The sequence below is a fragment of the Lonchura striata genome, chromosome 24, assembly GCF_050655825.1.
Source record: "Lonchura striata isolate lonStrDom1 chromosome 24, ASM5065582v1, whole genome shotgun sequence".
NCBI lineage: Eukaryota > Metazoa > Chordata > Aves > Passeriformes > Estrildidae > Lonchura > Lonchura striata.
In genome coordinates, this window is record NC_140726.1 from 2,491,991 (window position 1) to 2,508,987 (window position 16,997).

At 55.0% G+C, this 16,997-nt stretch overlaps 1 protein-coding gene across 3 annotated transcripts; it reads left to right on the plus strand.

Moving 5' to 3' along the window:
• The first annotated feature begins 1,129 nt into the window (after window positions 1-1,129).
• Window positions 1,130-11,919, plus strand: SLC37A2 (solute carrier family 37 member 2). Of its 3 annotated transcripts, none has more exons than XM_021525851.3 (18): window positions 1,130-1,290; window positions 3,828-3,909; window positions 4,019-4,106; window positions 4,464-4,542; window positions 4,736-4,871; window positions 5,280-5,356; window positions 5,451-5,617; window positions 5,969-6,006; window positions 6,243-6,422; window positions 6,558-6,648; window positions 6,726-6,788; window positions 7,271-7,356; window positions 8,175-8,223; window positions 8,513-8,586; window positions 9,080-9,158; window positions 9,236-9,333; window positions 10,244-10,308; window positions 11,677-11,919. In XM_021525851.3, exons 1-18 carry the CDS (start codon window positions 1,232-1,234, stop codon window positions 11,690-11,692), a joined length of 1,527 nt encoding a protein of 508 aa, XP_021381526.1. In that variant the 5' UTR covers window positions 1,130-1,231; the 3' UTR covers window positions 11,693-11,919. The 3 variants fall into 3 exon arrangements, with proteins under 3 accessions (XP_021381526.1, XP_021381525.1, XP_021381522.1); XM_021525850.3 differs by lacking the exon at window positions 11,677-11,919 and adding an exon at window positions 10,573-10,672; XM_021525847.3 differs by lacking the exon at window positions 11,677-11,919 and having other exon boundaries at window positions 10,244-10,672.
• The last annotated feature ends 5,078 nt before the right edge of the window (window positions 11,920-16,997 follow it).

Sequence of the window (16,997 nt, forward strand, 5' to 3'; positions counted from 1 at the left end):
GCCACTTGGATCGCCTTCCAGAGCCAGGAAGGGAATTTATTGTTCCGTCTTTCTTTTCTGTGTGAGGACCTCTCTTCCAGTAACAGCCACACAGCTTTGCACCTGACCCATGCTCCCATAGCCTCTACTTTGCTCCTGAAAGGAAGGAGCACTTTTCTAGTAAAAAAATCTACAGGCCTTTGCAGGAGTGACTGAAGCAAGATGGGTTTTCCCAGAACTGCCTGTGGTGAGGTAACGTGGTTCTGGGCAGAGGTTACTCCATACCCTGTCATTAATATTTACTCCTTGCTGGCCCCCCTCTCCAATATTAACCATGGCAGGAAGGATGGGCGGCCGAGCGTGCCGGATCATTTCTTTCCCTGTTCCAATCCCATTGGGCACAAAGCAAGCACACCTCCGGTCCAGAGGTAGCACAGAGGCACAGAGCCAGGGTCTGCTCCTCGCTTCCCCCTGGAGAATCATTCACTGAGGGATCCGTGGTGGCTAATGCTGTTTATTAACAGCTGCTTGCGTCAGTGCGGCAGCCCTAATTCAGGGTGTTGGAGTGGGTTTGGAAAGGGCAGGATCTGCCCCGTGAGGGGGCAAGGAAGCAAAGGGCTAAAGCTGTAAATGGATTTCTAATAACTGATTTCAGCTCTAGGGCGGCTGAGGACAAGCACTTCCTTGGCAAGTCCCCAAGGAACTTGCTCAGGCCCTGGGGACCTCTGTTCCTACCTCTGGAGTGATCCCCAAAGGGGGTGTGGGCTGATACGGGGCTTAGTTAAAGGAATAAATACAGCTGTGCTACTCCTCATCCTCAATCTGCCCCAGCAAGATAAATGGGATACTTTGAAAGGGGGTGGGGGAAGAGAGGTACTCCCGACATCTCTGGCAATAACCCCAAAATGTGTCTGGGGTAGCTCAGTCACCATCAGGGCAGCGAAGCCTGTTCGGAAGTTGCTGGGGTGGGAGTGGAAAAGTTAAATCCAGTTTTTTTCTGCTGGCAAATCTGCATGTGAAAAGGGCTGGTCGGTCCCTTCGGGGCTGTGCCACCTCCCCCGGCCCAGCGCGGCTGCTCCCTCGCTCCGCCGGGCTCGGAGGCGAGATTTGTTTCGGAGGGAGCGAGGGCAGCGCGGCTCACGCCTCGGGGCCGGGGCCGTGCCGGGGCGGGACCGGGGCCGGCGGGGCGGGAGCGGCGGCCCGGGGGCGGTGAAAAGGAGCCGGGGGTGCCCGAGCGCCGCCGCCGCCCGCCATGAGGGCAGCGCTCGCCCCCGGGATCCGCCTGCTCCGCGCCCTGCCCCGGGACAGCCGGTGAGCGGGACGGGGTGTAGGGACCGGGACCGGGGATAGGGACCGGCTCCGGGACCGGGACCGGGGATAGGGACCGGGGATAGGGACCGGCTCCGGGATCGGGACCGGGGATAGGGACCGGCTCCGGGACCGGGACCGGGGATAGGGACCGGCGCCGGGATCGGGACCGGGGATAGGGACGGGCTCTGGAGATAGGGACCGGCTCCGGGATCGGGACTGGGTATAGGGACTGGCTCTGGAGATAGATAGGGACTGGCTCCGGGATCGGGACCGGGTATAGGGACGAGCTCTGGAGATAGGGACCGGGTATAGGGACCGGCACCGGGATTGGGACTGGGTATAGGGACCGGCTCTGGAGATAGGGACCGGGGATAAGGGACCGGCTCTGGAGATAGGGACCGGGTATAGGGACCGGCTCTGGAGATAGATAGGGGCTGGCTCCGGGATTGGGACAGGGTGTAGGGACGGGCTCTGGAGATAGGGACCGGGTATAGGGACCGGGACCGGGTATAGGGACCGGGTATAGGGACCGGCGCCGGGATCGGGACTGGTCCTGGATATAGGGACCGGCTCTGGGATCGGGACCGGGTATAGGGATGGGCTCTGGAGATAGGGACTGGCTCCGGGATTGGGACTGGGTATAGGGACCGGCACCGGGATTGGGACTGGTTCTGGATATAGGGACTGGCATCGGGATCAGGACCGGGATCGAGACTGGTCCTGGACATAGGGACTGGCACTGGGATTGGGATTGGCTCTAGGGATAGGGACCGGCACCGAGGTCGGGACTGGCTCTGGATATAGGGACTAGGATCGGGATCGGGACTGGTCCTGGACATAGGGACCGGCACCAGGGTCGGGACTATCACCGGGATTGAGACTGGAACTGGGATAGGGACTGACATCGGGCAGGGAGGGTGTCGGTACCGGGACAGGGACAGTCTCTGGAATGGGACTCACTCTTCCCTGGACCAGCACTGGAATAGAGGCTGGCCCTGGGCATTGGAGCCGACAGCACGGTGGGGACCAGAATGGGCGCAGGGATCAGCCCCGGCTTAGGGAGGAGGGGGTGTCATTCCACTGGGGACTGGCAACCACTGGAAGTGGAACCGGGATAGAGACTGGCCCTGGGCACAGGGACTGGCACTGGGATGGAGGCTGACCCTGGAACAACAGACCGGCACCAGCACGGGGCCAGCCCTGGGACCAGTGCCAGACTGGAGACCACTCGCTGGGGACTGACATGGGGACAGGGATGGGACCTGGGCTGGGGACATGGGTGAGGGGTCACTGCCCCGGGGCCCAGCACTGCCTTCAGGCACTGTGAGATGGGATCAACCCACACCGCTGCAGCCCAGGGCTTGGGACTCAGCCTGGGGAAGGGGAACCTCGAGATGGGCAGCAGCACCCACCAGCCTCCGGATGCCTCAGGCCCTCACTCTCAAAATTCAGTGGGATGTGGCCAAAACAGAGACCTTGCCTGCTGTCTTCTTTTTTGACGAGGTGATGGGACTGCTGCCCATTTAATTTCAATTAATATTTGGATTTTTTTGAAACCCATTGCCAGACACTCCCCCTTGCTTTTCCATCTGCTGGAATTTTCCCTGCCAGAACATGTAGGGTAAAAAGGAAAAACCTGACACCCAAGTGTCTGACCCAGGGGGCACTGCATGTGAAGTTTATCTTCCCCTTCCCTGCCGTGGCCTCTCTGCTCCTCTTGGATCAGCCCTGCAGTCACTAGCAGTGATTTAGGGTGGTTTATTTGGTTTTTGGGGTGGGAAGCAGCAATTTCTGCAGCCTTGGAGCAGCATCATAGCACAGGGATTTGCAAGGCACCCGTCGCTGCTGCAGCTCCAGGGAGAAGTGAAACTGCAAAGAGGAGCAGGATGGGCCAAAACCACCAAAGGAAAGGTTGTTTTTTTTCTAAACTTGGAGCAACCTCGTGACATGTTTGTGTGCTGCAGCTGCCTGTGACTACTTGCATCCTCTGTGCTGCCATAAAACCCTTCCTGAAGGCAGGATAGCTCCTTCAGAGATACTCATCTTGCTCCAGAGAGTGCTAGATCCTTCTTGGGATTCTCCAGGCTTTATCTGTTAGCTTTGATGGGTGCAGAATCCCCATTTCCTAAGCCCAGACTCCCCCTTTCCCTGCATTTAATCCAAGCAAAGAGGATGAACTGGCTTTTTGGTGGAGGAAGGGGAGATGCTTTTTTTCCCACTTATCTTTGATGAACCCTGGCAGTGATGATGAATCAGCACAGTTTCCACTTGTGACACCAGGAAGGCACTTGCTCACCCTGTGTGTCGGTGGGATGTAACTGCTTGAGGAGATGGAAACACTGCTTGATGTTCCCCAAAAAACTCAGCTGATCTTTTTAAACCACATTCTGGGCCTTTTTGAGGGGGCCTGCTCACTTCCTGCCCAGCTCAGCTGAGCTGGTTCAGGTCACTAATCCATTAGAAGAGTCCCATCGGGTGCTGAAGCCACCCATCCCTGTCCCAGAAACCCTGACCCCTCTGCCTCCTTCCTCCCACAGCTATCGGGGACTGACTCTGGTGCTGACCTTCCTCTCCTACACCAGCTACCACCTCTCCCGAAAACCCATCAGCATCGTCAAGGTGAGCTCCAGCCTCACCACTACTGTGGGGACAGGGAGCCTGGAGAGGGCACATGGGGAGGGGGATGCTGACAGCACTTAGACTTCACCCCCTCTCTCTCTCCCTGCAGAGCCAGCTGCACCCCAACTGCTCGGCCTTGGGCCCGAACCCCCACAATGACTCCAACAGCACCACATGGTGCAGCTGGGCCCCCTTTGGTAAGGCTGAGCCCCCCCAGGCACCCCAAAATCCACTCTTGTGGCAGCCGTGTTGGGCTCCCTCCATTCCCTAATACCAGATCGTGGCCAGGGTGTGGCAGGGAGCCAGCTGCTCATTAGGCACCGGAGGTAATTAAGTGATGAAGGTCTGTCCCATGCCCCTGGGCCAAAGGGCAGCAGCGGGTGGTGAAGTCCATGTCAGGACCAGGTCCCAGTGCCGATGGCACCTGGCCATGCCCCCCAATGCCCCCATGGACACCAGGCTTTTGGGAATGGGGGCAAGACCAAGCCAGCAGCCACGGGGAGGGGACGCAAAATGGGGACCAGACTGAGGTGGCCCTAATATTTGTTTTCCAGATGGGGACAACTACAAGGAACTTTTCGGGGCGCTGGATAATGCCTTCCTGGTGGCCTACGCCATCGGGATGTTCATCAGGTACCCAGGACCTTCCCCTCCACTCACCAGTTTGCACCAGTCTGGCGGAAGCTGGTTTCCATTGGCATGGGGTCATGCTAACAGGAAAGCAGCCAGGGATCTGCTCAGGATTCGGGTACTGGCTCGGTGTGATAGTGCCCATTGCTGGCATCACCCGTGACAGCTTCTGGTGTGCTCTTCCCTCTCTCTGCAGCGGCATTTTTGGGGAGCGCCTCCCGCTGCGCTACTACCTGTCAGGGGGAATGGTGCTGAGCGGGCTCTTCACTGCCCTTTTTGGCCTCGGCTACTTCTGGAACATCCATGTCCTCTGGTACTTCATCGTAGTGCAGGTGTGTTGTGCTGGAGGATGCCCAGGCTTTATCACCATGGCCTCATCCCGGTTTTTCGGTGGCCTTCAGGGACTGGGGTGCCCCAGTTTCTGAGCAGGGCAGCACTGAGCATTTCCACTCCCTGCAAACCTGGCTGTGCGTGGCGTGGGCGTCGAAACCGCCGGGCGTGCCCGTCTCCGAGCGGTGCCGGCAGCTGGTTTGGCAACACCAGCCACTCCCGGTTTAGCCATGGGAGCGATGCAAACGGCTCCAGGATTGCCCCAGCAGGGAGAAAACCAAACAAACCAAGTGTTTTCTTAACAGCTTTGGAATAGGGGTGGCTGTTTTCCAGCCCAGTTGCCCAAAACAGTGCAGGGCCCCTTGGCTGTGGTTGGTGCTTGCTGGGTGATGCTCCCCATCTCTTGCCAGGTCTGCAATGGGCTGGTGCAGACGACCGGCTGGCCTGCTGTCGTGGCGTGTGTTGGAAACTGGTTTGGCAAAGGAAAGTGAGTTTGTCTCCTACGTGTCCCATGCCAGTCCTGGTCCCTGTTGACCCTGGCAGCCACCCCAGTGCCACTGACCCGGCTGTGTCCCCACCAGGAGAGGTTTGATCATGGGCATCTGGAACTCGCACACCTCCGTTGGCAACATCTTAGGGTCACTCATCGCCGGTGCCTGGGTTTCCTCTGCCTGGGGACTGTCCTTTATTGTGCCTGGCATCATCATCATCGTCGTGGGCATCATCTGCTTCTTCTTCCTCGTGGAGTGTAAGTGTTGTCATCTGGGGCACAGCAGACAACCAATATAATATATATAATTTTCCGCCTTGCCCATCTCTAAGCATTTTTGGCAATGCCCAAATACTTATTTCCATGGATGTGAATCTGCTCAGCATCATTGGGGTTGTCCAGGCAGGCTCATTCCCCATACCAGTCATTCCTCTGAGCCTCTCTTTCTAGGAAATATCAGGGAAGTCTTTTGGGTTTTTACTGGGGAAGAGGGTACCCAGAGATGCAGCCTAGACCTGGGGGTTCCCAGCCCCTTGAGATGCTGGAGGGAGAGCAGGAGGAGTGGGGTTGCTCCAGGCTTTCCCCACAGGGTGTTCTTTCTCCCTGCAGATCCTGAGGATGTTGACTGCAATCCACCTCTGCACCACGTGAGTCGCCGATTCCCAAGGGGCTTGCCCTGGGCTGGGTGTCGCTCAGGGCACAGTGAAACAGCTGGGTCATCAGGTTGTAATGGCAGGAATTAGAGCAGTGTTCAGTCGTCACAGGGGATGGTTGTTGCTCTTCCACTGGGAGCATCCTCTGGGTCATGCCCCAGCAGCAGAGCCAATGTTTCAGCCTCCTCCAGCCGTGAGAGCCACATCTGCTGCTTTCGGCTTGATTTTAGACGGCCGCTGATGAGGATCCTGGAGGAGTGACCACCAGTGAGAAGGATCCTGAAGCAGTCATCTCCAACGAAGGCCCACTCAGCCTCTCAGGCCAGAGCAGTGTGGATCACTCCAACAGCCCCAAGGAGCCAGCTGAGGAGCCCGAAGCCATCAGCTTCCTTGGGGCACTTCGGATACCTGTGAGTGCTGGGATGGAGGAAAGAGCAAAGCCAGAGCAGCTCAGAGCATCCACAGGGCAGAAAATGGGAAAAACCCACCATCCAGAGGAGGCTGGGGGAAGGAGGCTCCTCTGATGTCTGCTCCTCTCCTCCCAGGGTGTAGTGGAGTTCTCCCTGTGCCTGCTCTTTGCCAAGCTGGTGAGCTACACCTTCCTGTACTGGCTGCCCCTCTACATTGTCAATGTTGGTGAGTTCTGGGGACAGCGAGGTGGGAGTGAGCCTTGCAAGAGAAGCATCTCCTCACCCCTCTCCTCTCCCCCACAGCTCATTTCGGTGCCAAGGAAGCTGGGGACCTGTCGACCCTCTTTGATGTCGGGGGCATTTTAGGTTTGTCAACATACTGTGGTGGAAGGGGTGGATCTGGGATGATTTAGGGACAATCCTGGCCTTGTCCAGTCTTGGCTGATTCCCCCCACAGGCAGCACCCTCTCTTTCCCCCATGAGGTTTATTCAGTGTTCTGGCACTCAGCAGGCAGCAAACACCCCCCCATTTTAGTTTGGCATCCATTTGTTTTGACGACCATCACAGTCTCTTTCCTCGCGTCTCTCTTGCTCAGGCACTCCTTTTCCTACAGTTTGCAAGCATGAAAGAGAGCAGAGCAGCATGGAAGTGCTGGGAAACCATCTGCAGGGAGGAAGTGGAAGGGATAAATCAAAGCTCTTCATTCTGATATTGTTCTGGTTAACTTTGGGGGTATACTGGTCAGAAGATGGGGGATGAAAGAGCATCACGTTGGATTTTGGGCTGAGCCAGGGCAAAGCTCTGCCTTTGGGGTGGTGTGACTGACACCTGCCACTCTTTCTTGTAGGGGGGATCTTCGCTGGCCTCATCTCTGACTACACTGGCGGCAGAGCCACCACGTGCTGCGTGATGCTGGTGGTCGCTGCTCCCATGGTGAGCTGTCACACGGGCTCCAAACCCTGTCACGAGGGTTTCCTCTGCTCCGGCTCCTTTGAGTCACAGCTGCCTTCCTCTTCCCAAGTGCCCAGGATAAGCTGGTCACGCGCCCGGCTGAGATGAGAGCTGGGATTGATTCACGTGCCCAGATGTTCCTGGGAAGGATGTCCAGCTCTAGGGGCTGGGGAGGGATTTCAGAGACCTTGACAACTAAAAAAAACCCTGTAGGTTTTTCCATCCTGCCATAACTCTGCTTAAAGCCTTGGGGGTCCCACTGAGCCGGTCCAGCTTTTGTCTCTTTGATTTTCATCCCAAAAGCCCCCATGCCAACAGCCTCACGCTCCACTGGAACTTGGCTTGGACATCCTTCCCAGGCACCTGCATGGAGCTCATTTGGCTTTGCTTCCACAACATGGCTAATTAGCTGTAATCCAACCCTGGCTGGCTCTGGGATGGGAGCCTCGCCTGCTGAAGGAGCTGGCACATGCTGGGAGCAGAGGGGCTGCGTCACATCCATGGCCCCGAGAGCATTGCTGGGGCAAATTATGTCTGGCTGCAGCTGTGGGACGTGGCAGAGCCTCGCTGGCCATAAATCGTGGCAGCACCTTTGTTTGCCAGCTGCCAGGTATTTCATCATGCCAGTGGGATGCAGAGGTCAGGGGTGCACTCAGCCCCCCATCCCAGCTGGTGCTTGGCACGAGCAGTAATTCACAACCCCACATTCTCCATCCCATTCCCAGGGTGCTGCTGCAAGGAAAACTCTTGGTAAAACAGCTGGAGTAGCCATAATTGGTCACCTGGTGTCTCTTTTCCAGCTGTTCCTGTATAACCATGTGGGTCAGAATGGCATTGGCACATCAATAGGTAAAGAGCTCTGTGGTGCAGCTTGGTCCTGTCACTGGTGATGGAAGACACTGAGGATTCACCTGCCTTTGTTCCTCCTCTTGAGCCAGGCTCCCAGGCTGAATTTTGGGGAGGGTGGTGTTGGATGAGTGTTCACTGCCTGCTGGGTGGGATCTTCATGGGAAAATGGAGATGCACAGGAGATGGATGCATGGGACAGCAATGTCCACAGGCAGGCTGGGGATGATGGAGCCAATGTCCTGCTGTTCCCTGCACATAAAGATTTCATTTCTCCCTGGGTGCCCTGCAGCGATGCTGATCATCTGTGGTGCTCTGGTCAATGGGCCCTACGCGCTCATCACAACGGCGGTGTCGGCAGACTTGGTAAGAGGCACACCTCAGACCCCGCCACGCTGCCCTTGCACACCCTGAGGCTGTTCCCTCTCTCCCAAAGGGATTTTGCTGGGAGTTTTGCACTTTACCTTCATTTTCCAATGCCTCTGAAGCCCAGTGGAGAAGGGCAGAGCTGTCACGCCTGGTGCTGTGCTCCACACCCTCCCTTAAACACAGGGGTTTTTCCTGTTGCTTTTTCACCTTGGCCACATGGCTGTGTTTCAGCTTTGCTGCATCTCCCTCTGAGCACAAGCAGAGTGGAAATATTTGGTGGCAGATCCCCTGGGAATTTCTGCCTGCTGTTGGCGATCCAGGTTTTGCCATGGTTTGGCTGCAAGCAGCATTTGAGTTTGGTCTTCCCATCCGTGGCTTGGTCTGACACATGGAAATTGCTGCCTGGGACACCAGCCTCACCCTGGGTAATGCCAGCCATGCACCCCAAAGCTGCTTTTACTCCTTCTGTTTTATCCCTCCATCCTTACAGGGCACCCATGAATCCCTCAAAGGAAATGCCAAAGCCCTCTCGACTGTCACGGCCATCATCGACGGCACGGGATCGGTTGGTGAGTCCTGGGGGTGCTGTGTGTCCTGGTCCCCTCTGAGCTCCGAGCGGGGCTGACGTGGCTCCTGTGCCCCACAGGTGCCGCGCTGGGGCCGCTGCTGGCGGGGCTCATCTCCCCCACGGGCTGGAATAATGTCTTCTACATGCTGATAGCAGCCGACGTCCTGGCTTGCCTGGTAGGTCTCGCCTTGGCAGGGCTCCCTTCTCCACCCTGGGGTGGCACAGGCTCCCTTTTGGCTGCCTGCTCACTGTGCAGGGCACAGATGGTTCTCAGAAGATGTCCAGGCACAGGGCAAGCTGCAGAGGCCTGTGGTGGCTCTGTAGGTTTTCTCAGCTTTTGCAGGGATGGGGTAGCTGAGGTATTTTAAACAGATAGTTGAGTTATCGCTTCCTCACACGAGGCACCATTTTGTTAGTTTTCTCAGCTTTTACAGAGATAACTATGAAATGTTTTAAAAGATTTTAGTCTATTATCAGTCTCAATAAATAGTGAGACACAAAAAAAGTAAAACTCAACACCATTCCATCAGAAATTACCTGTTTCTCAGTTACGATACCTTATAAATGTTTTTCAACCTATTAACTTTTACTGCACAATACTACTATTACTTTTAACACTATATTTCACCTATAATTAATTACCTATATTTTTTTGCCACATAGTCCTACTAGAATACATTTTTCACAATGCTAATTCTCCAAGATATTTAATCTTTCTACAAAACCGTATTTTGAAACTTATTAAAACTTATTTCTAGTTCAATCTCCCTCTCAGCAATATCATCTCTATTCCATAACCTTCCTAAGTCAACACACCTTATCTCAGTATTTACACATAAATATACAAGACTGTGTAAACTTTCTATCAAGTTTTGAGAATTCTTTACAAATCTATTCCCCACAGACTCCAAACTCTGCTTTCACTTGGCTTTTCCCAACAACCCCAACCTCACACAGGTTTAGTTCAGATGACCTTTGCTAGGAAGAGCTGTAGAATTGATCTCCTGGTGGTGGAAATACTCATGCCAAGGCTGGAGGCTGCAGTGCCACCAGCCTTGCAGTGATCCTCCGCCCTTCCTCTTGCAGCTCCTTGCTCGTGTGGTGGTCAAAGAGGCCCGTGGCTGGTGTGGCTCCATGGCAAGGCAGAGAGGGTACGTAGTTGCCACCCCGGAGTGGCCCCTGGTGCCACAGTGCCCAAGCTCAGTGTCAGTGCTGCTCCAGAAGGATGTTTGTTACCCCTTGCTGTCGCTGCTGCATCTTCGCGTGGGCATCGCGAAGCCGTCTGCCCGCTGTCCCGCTCCTGTGGCCACTGAGACATTTCCACCTCAAGCCAAGGCAGCACCTGGGGGCTTTTAGCCATCTGCACCTCAAAAAACACTTGGGGTGCTCAATGCAGTGTCGTTGTGTCTTTGTAGCTCTAGTGTGCAGCTAACAGAGTCAGTGATGGATGGGAAGTAGCTCGGTTGTAAGTATCTTCACTTGAGCCCTCAGCATTAAATGCAAACACAAGCCTGATCCATTCTGATTCCGAGTTTCACTTTGCAGGCTCAGCCTGCAAATAGCCACTCTGCCAATCATTTAGGGCCAAGATCAAGATTTGGGAATCAAAACATCAAGTTGCAGTTGCCAGGGAAGAATGCAGGAGTGTGGGGGAGTGGGAGGAAGCGGGAAGCAGTGCATCCTTGTCTCTGGCTGATTTAGCAGATTCTGGCCCTGATGTTCAATCGATTGGATTGATTAATGCACTTGAAACAACTGAATTTATAGGCTTTGCCCACCTTTGCAACTGAGCTTGATTACACGCAGCCAGGGCTGGCTAATCAAATCTGTAGGCAAATTACTGCAGCGAGCGTATAAATAGTCTCCAAATCAGCACTGGCCTGGCTCCGATTGCCACCAACATCCCCAGGTGACACCTAAAGGACGGGGCCACAGCCGGTCCTGGCAGTGGGGCTGCCAGACCCCGACCCCCTGCGAACATTTCGTCCCTTATGTCTTGTGTTTGCAGGTGAAAGAGCAATAGTCTGGGCCTCGTGCTGCGGTAAGTGCGGCCCACATCTCCTCCTCCGGCTGCCGGTGGAGGGCTGCCAGGCTCTGCTCTCTTGTGCCGGGGCTGGTTAGGGTGACGACTGTCCTAGGGGTTCACAGCATCTCTGTTTGCACCAAATACTGGCTGGTTTCTGCTGGGGGAAGCAGCTGGCTCAGTTTGTGGCAATACTGCAGCGTCTTGAGGGCTTTGGGGAGTATCTCTGGAGCAGCTCGCAGAGAACAGGCACAAACGCTGTAGGATTTTGGGGACATTTCAGCTTGGCTGGAGACAAACCAGTGGCTGGATCTCCTCCTGGCGCCCGCTTCTCCTCCTCGTGGTGCGGATGGGGCCGTGCTTTCCCGGCAGAGCTGTTTTCCCTTTGCACATCTGGCAGCATCTCGGTGTCCACCATCGGTCCCAGCGCCCGCGGGGCGATGCCCTCGGCGGGGCGATGCCCTCGGCCCTGAGCCGCTCGCTTCTCTCCCCGCAGGTTTAAGGAGTTCTGACGCCCCTGCGAGCCGCCCCACGCCCGCAGCGAGGAGAGGCTGGGGCGCACCGGGAGCGGGGCAGAGCTGCAGCCCAGCCCCGGGCACGGCCCGCGGGCTCGCTGCCACCATAGGTTTGCTTCCAGCGGAGGCAGGGGCGAGGAGTGGTCAAAGGGCCCTGGCCAAACGGGTTTCTGGGTCAGTTCTGCACCATCGGCCGTTTTATTAATAAAAACGTGCAAAATCTGTGTGGCCGCTCCATGCCATGTCCTGAGAGGCTCGGCCAAGTCTGTGAATGCTGGGGGGCAGTGATCACACCCCTCTCCTTGCTTTTCTCCATGTGCAGTCTCTTGTTTGTGAGCCTGACCCTGCTTGGTATACCAATACCCTGCTTGGTATTCCAGGATCAGGATCAGGAGGGTGATGCCAAATCACTCTAGGCACTGCCTCACCAACAAAAAGCTGTTTCTTCTGCACGGGGAACATCCCTGGGCTGAGCCCAAAATAAGCTGGGTTTACCCCTTGACTCATCCCACTGCAAAAAAAGATTAAAGTCGATGTTTTTCCTGATTATTAATATTCCAAAATCATACCATTTAGCTCCAAAAGAAGAACACGTATCAACCCCCACACCACAGTGAGCTGTTCACACTGGCTGCTCTCGGTCCGGAGCAGCTGATGATCTTCGTTAGGCGCTTCCTAATTAGGGGTGGCCCCGGGCGGTTCAGGCGGTGCCGCTGGCTGCCAGCCCCGCAGGCTCCCCGGCGGGGATGGGGCTCGGAAGCCCCCACGGCGTCAGCTGGCCGGAGCCAGGGCCAGCTGTGCAGCCAGCTGTGCGCTCTGGAGGGGGCCCCGGCTTCAGTGCGTGGAGCCGGGGCGCTTGGAAGGCACGGGACCTTTGCAGTCCCTTGCGATGGCATTGCATCCCCTGGGATGTGGTTACAGTCTCCTGGGATGTGGTTGCACCCCCTGGGAGGTGTTTGCAGTCTTCTGGGATGTGATTGCATCCCCTGGGATGTGGTTACAGTCTCCTGAGATGTGGTTGCACCCCCTGGGATGTGTTTGCACCCCCTGGGATGTGATTGCATCCCGATATGTGTTTGCAGTCTCCTGGGATGTCTTTGCATCCCCTGGGATGTGGTTACAGTCTCCTGGGATGTGGTTGCACCCCCTGGGAGGTGTTTGCAGTCTTCTGGGATGTGATTGCATCCCCTGGGATGTGGTTACAGTCTCCTGAGATGTGGTTGCACCCCCTGGGATGTGTTTGCACCCCCTGGGATGTGATTGCATCCCGATATGTGTTTGCAGTCTCCTGGGATGTCTTTGCATCCCCTGGGATGTGGTTGCATCCCTGGGATGTGGTTGCATTCCCTGGGATGTGGTTACAGTCTCCTGGGATGTGGTTGCATCCCCTGGGATGTGGTTGCATCCCGAGATGTGTTTGCAGTCTCCTGGGATGTTGTTGCACCCCCTGGGATGTGGTTGCATCCCCTGGGATGTGATTGCACCCCCTGGGATGTGGTTGCATCCCCTCAGACCGAGGATTGCCCCTGGGCACAGCAGCACCCGGTGCCAGGAGCTCAGTGTGTGCCTGGGATAAATTGCAGCTCTAATTGACTTCACCTCCTTGGATCTTGACCCGAGAAGAAAACATCTGGGCCTGATGTGATTTTATTAAGTGCTGATTTCATCAGCAAAGGGGGAAAAAGGGTGGGGGGGGAAAAAAGGAGGAAACTTGCTAGCCAGCTGGAGCAGGTCCCTGTAAAGCTCTGAGGGTGACGGAGTGGCACAGGGGATCAGGCAGCCTGGAGAGTGGCAGCTGCAGGTTTGAGGTGGCCAAACACTGATGGCCTTCAATCCCCTTCACTCTGACTGGTGATGCTCAATGGGTCTTGTGGGAAAAAGCAGGAAAAATGATAGAGCAGGCAGAGAAAAACAAAATCCCCGAGGGGTGACCCTGCAGTGTCCCCAGGCCACTGCCTCGTGGCACGTGTGGCCTCTGTGGGCACAAGGACCTTGCTGCTGGCAGGGATCCATGAGCTGGGCTGAGAACAGCCCTGGCAGTGCAGGTGAAGGAGCTTTCCCACTGCTGGGTGATGTCATGGCCATCCTCGGGGAGGAGGACCTCAAAATACATTTTCAGGCAAAATTCCCGTAAGTCCTGACACACATGGGGGCTTATTGCAACAGCAAGTTGATTTGGGGATTTTTTCCCCCACTTTCTTCCCTTCTTGTTCTTTCAGCTGCTTACAATTTTTCCGGGACAAATTTAGGCCTGGGCCGTGTCCCACTTACGTTTGGAAAGTCTGAACAGCCTTGGCTCCACTGCCAGGAGCGAGGAGAAAGGGCACATAGCCCATGGCAGTTTTAAACTTAAAATAAAAAGCCAAATGCCAAAGAAAACTCCAGATCTCGCTGAGCTTTGGAGTTGAAGGGTGAGTGGGAAGGCAGAGAGGGGATCCCCTGGGTTTGCTTTAGCCAGGAAAACTGTTTAAATGGAGCTGAGCTGTTCTGGGGGGAATCTGGAAGACAACTTGCCTTGTTCCTCCTCTGCTGGATAAGAGGCTGCTGCTTTTCCTTCCTTGGGCACTGTGAGCCCTGAGAGCATGGGCACGTCCACCTCTGTCCTGTGGTGGGACAAATCCCACCTCAGGGGACTCTTTAGGTTTGGTGAGTGCATTATTTGGGTTTTTCTATAGGTGACCCCACAGTCCCACAGCACAGCCATGCCATCCCCAGGGAGGCAGATGGGGAAGAGGCTGCACAGATTTTGGAGGAATGCTGCTGGGAAGGTGAAGAGGTGGCTGGGGCACGGGCTCTAATTACCTATGCAAGGAGCAGCTGGCAAAGGCTGAAGGGCTTCTTAATTAGCAGCCAAAGGCAAATCAGGATCCATCAGCAGGGAAGCTGAAGTCAGCAAAGTCAAGGTGGAAATCTGAGGGCAGTTTTTCCAGCGAGGGTAATTAAGTGCCAGCAGAGAGCAGCGTGAGACATGAGGAATTGCCGTCATTCAAGGACCTTAAATCAAGGAGAGGAGTTTCCCCTGCAGACGCTCCTGCTCCTTCCATCCCTGCTCTGGCACTGCTCCCTGCCCTCCTCAGGGAGGAGGGAGCAGCTGCCCTCAGGCTGCTGAGCCTGGCACTACCTGGGCACCGACATCCTGGGCATCCCTGCTCATTCCTAACGAGCCAGGCTGAGAATTTAGGGAGAAAAAAAGGCTTATTTCCCCCTGACCTGCAAGCAGCCAGCCTGCCCTCATCCTGGCACACAGGGGGTCTTTTAGCACAGCAGCTTTCCTGAGCTGAGATTCAGCCCGATTTTCTGCCTGTGCCTCATCTTCTCTGATCCTGCAAGAGGAAGGCTGGGTCAGTTTGGACTGGAGCAGGGCTCCTTGGCTCTTAACATCCTCTGTGGTCCCAAAATCCTTACCTGCAACGGAGAGGTTGAAGACAAACCTGCCCTCCTGTGGCACGTTAATTCCAAAACAAAGGATCAGGCTGCTAGATGGAGGCAGATGTGCTAGCAAGAGGTTATCTCCAGGAGCTGGAGCTTTGGGGTGTGCATGGAAGGAAAAAAATCACTGTTTGGGGCTGGTTGGGAAGCAGCTCTAGCTCATACCAATTCCTTGACGTGGTCTTTCCTGTTCCAAAAATAAACAGGAATCATTTGGAAAGCCCCTTTGCGGGGAGGAGCAGAACTCCCCAGAATAAATAAATACACAGAGAGCCCGGGTTGAGTTCATCCAGCTGCTGGTTCCCCACTGCCAAGGGTTGTGAAGGATGAAGATGAAGCTCAGAATGTCTCAGTGGGAGTGAGAACACATGAGGCTTCCTCCAGTTAATGGGATTTTTGAGAAAATGCTGAAATCACCTCTTTGAGCAGGGGCTGCTGTGTCTCTCTTGCAGCATGGCTTTCTGCTCTCCCCAAAATAACTGCTGCTCGATCAGCCTTTCAACTCAGTTTAGTCACAAACAGTTAAAAGGACAGATAAAGCCCTTGTGTTTAATTACAGTGCAAAATGAGAAGAAGTTTCACATTTCTGCTGTTAAGGTTGGGTTTTTAGTGCCCCAGCTGCTTTTGCTGTCGTTTCCCTCCCATTTGCTGGACTGGAGCCCTGGTGAAGCTGTGGCCTCACTGAGGCTCCCCAAATCATCCCACAAACACGGGGACGACACAGCAGCACAGAGCTGGAGCTGCCAGACAAACGCTGTGTTCATGAATGTTATTAAGACAATGAATTAAATATGAATTTTGTTTCATGTGTAACATCAACATCACCAGCAGACCCCAATGTGCTTGTGCTGCATTAATGCTCAGCAATTCCTCAACACTCTGCCTTGGACAGGGCTTCAGGACAGGAAGGGATTGAGCGTGGCTGCAGTTTGGAAAGCAGAGATGCCTCTTCTCTGCTTTTTTTGGGACTGTACTTACATTTTTTAGCTGACTGAGTCAGTGCTCTGGGGTGCTGGGGCATTTTCTGCCAGGGAAGCATCACCTCCACGCCCACTGGCTCTGCCTTATCAATCTTTCATGTCCTGAAAGCCCTGCTTGGTGACTGACACCTGTCAGGACAGGGCTGGAAAAAGCCAGTCAGTTCTTTAATTCACTGTCATCAGTTCAAAATGAAAAAAAAAAAAAATCTCTATAATGGGGGAAAAAAAATCAGAGTTTCTGTCCTCAAGTTTTTGGCTGTATTGACCCTGAGCAGTGCTCAGGCTGTCTCACTGGCTTTGAGCTCACTGGCTCAGCCATGGAAAGCTGAGCAGCTCCATCCCTGTGGGGCTGGAGAACAGGAGCCACACCAGAACCCACCTCACCCGTGGCCTGGGCACCTGTGGGAGCCTCTCCCCGTGCAGCAGGGAGGGTGAAGGCTTCTTCCCTGCTACAAAAGTCACAGGATGCTCCAGGCCACCAAAAGCACTTTTCTCCCACAATTTAAAAGCCTTTTGGGATTTCATGCAAGAAAACACTGCTGCCACTGAGGGCACAGAGCAGCAGGAGCTGTGCAGACAGCTCGTGCCACTGCTGCCCACAGCTCCATCTCAGCACAGGCTCTGCTTCCCCTGGCTTCCCCTCCAAAAATAGGGACAAAAATGGGATTCAGCCCCATTGCTGCTCCTGCAAAACACAGAGAGCGTTTTCTCCCCTAAGAGGGACAGGGAAAGTGTTGGGAGATGACCAGCAGGATCTGTGCTAGAATTGAGCAAAGGTTTGAAGTTTTAGGGTAGCAGCAACTGTGAACCTTTGGCAGCAGCCAGGGTGACACCTCAGGCTCAGGGAACACTCAGGTATCTGCCAGGGGCTTTTCCATGGCTGACAGGACTGC

What these genes read in the sequence shown, in the direction of transcription:
- SLC37A2 (XM_021525847.3), top strand. Translation starts at nt 1,232, where the DNA reads ATGAGGGCAGCGCTCGCCCCCGGGATCCGCCTGCTCCGCGCCCTGCCC. An exon ending in CTTCTTCTTCCTCGTGGAGT is followed by an intron (nt 5,618 to 5,968) that starts GTAAGTGTTGTC and finishes TTCTCCCTGCAG; the next exon opens with ATCCTGAGGATGTTGACTGC. An exon ending in TGATGTCGGGGGCATTTTAG is followed by an intron (nt 6,789 to 7,270) that starts GTTTGTCAACAT and finishes TCTTTCTTGTAG; the next exon opens with GGGGGATCTTCGCTGGCCTC.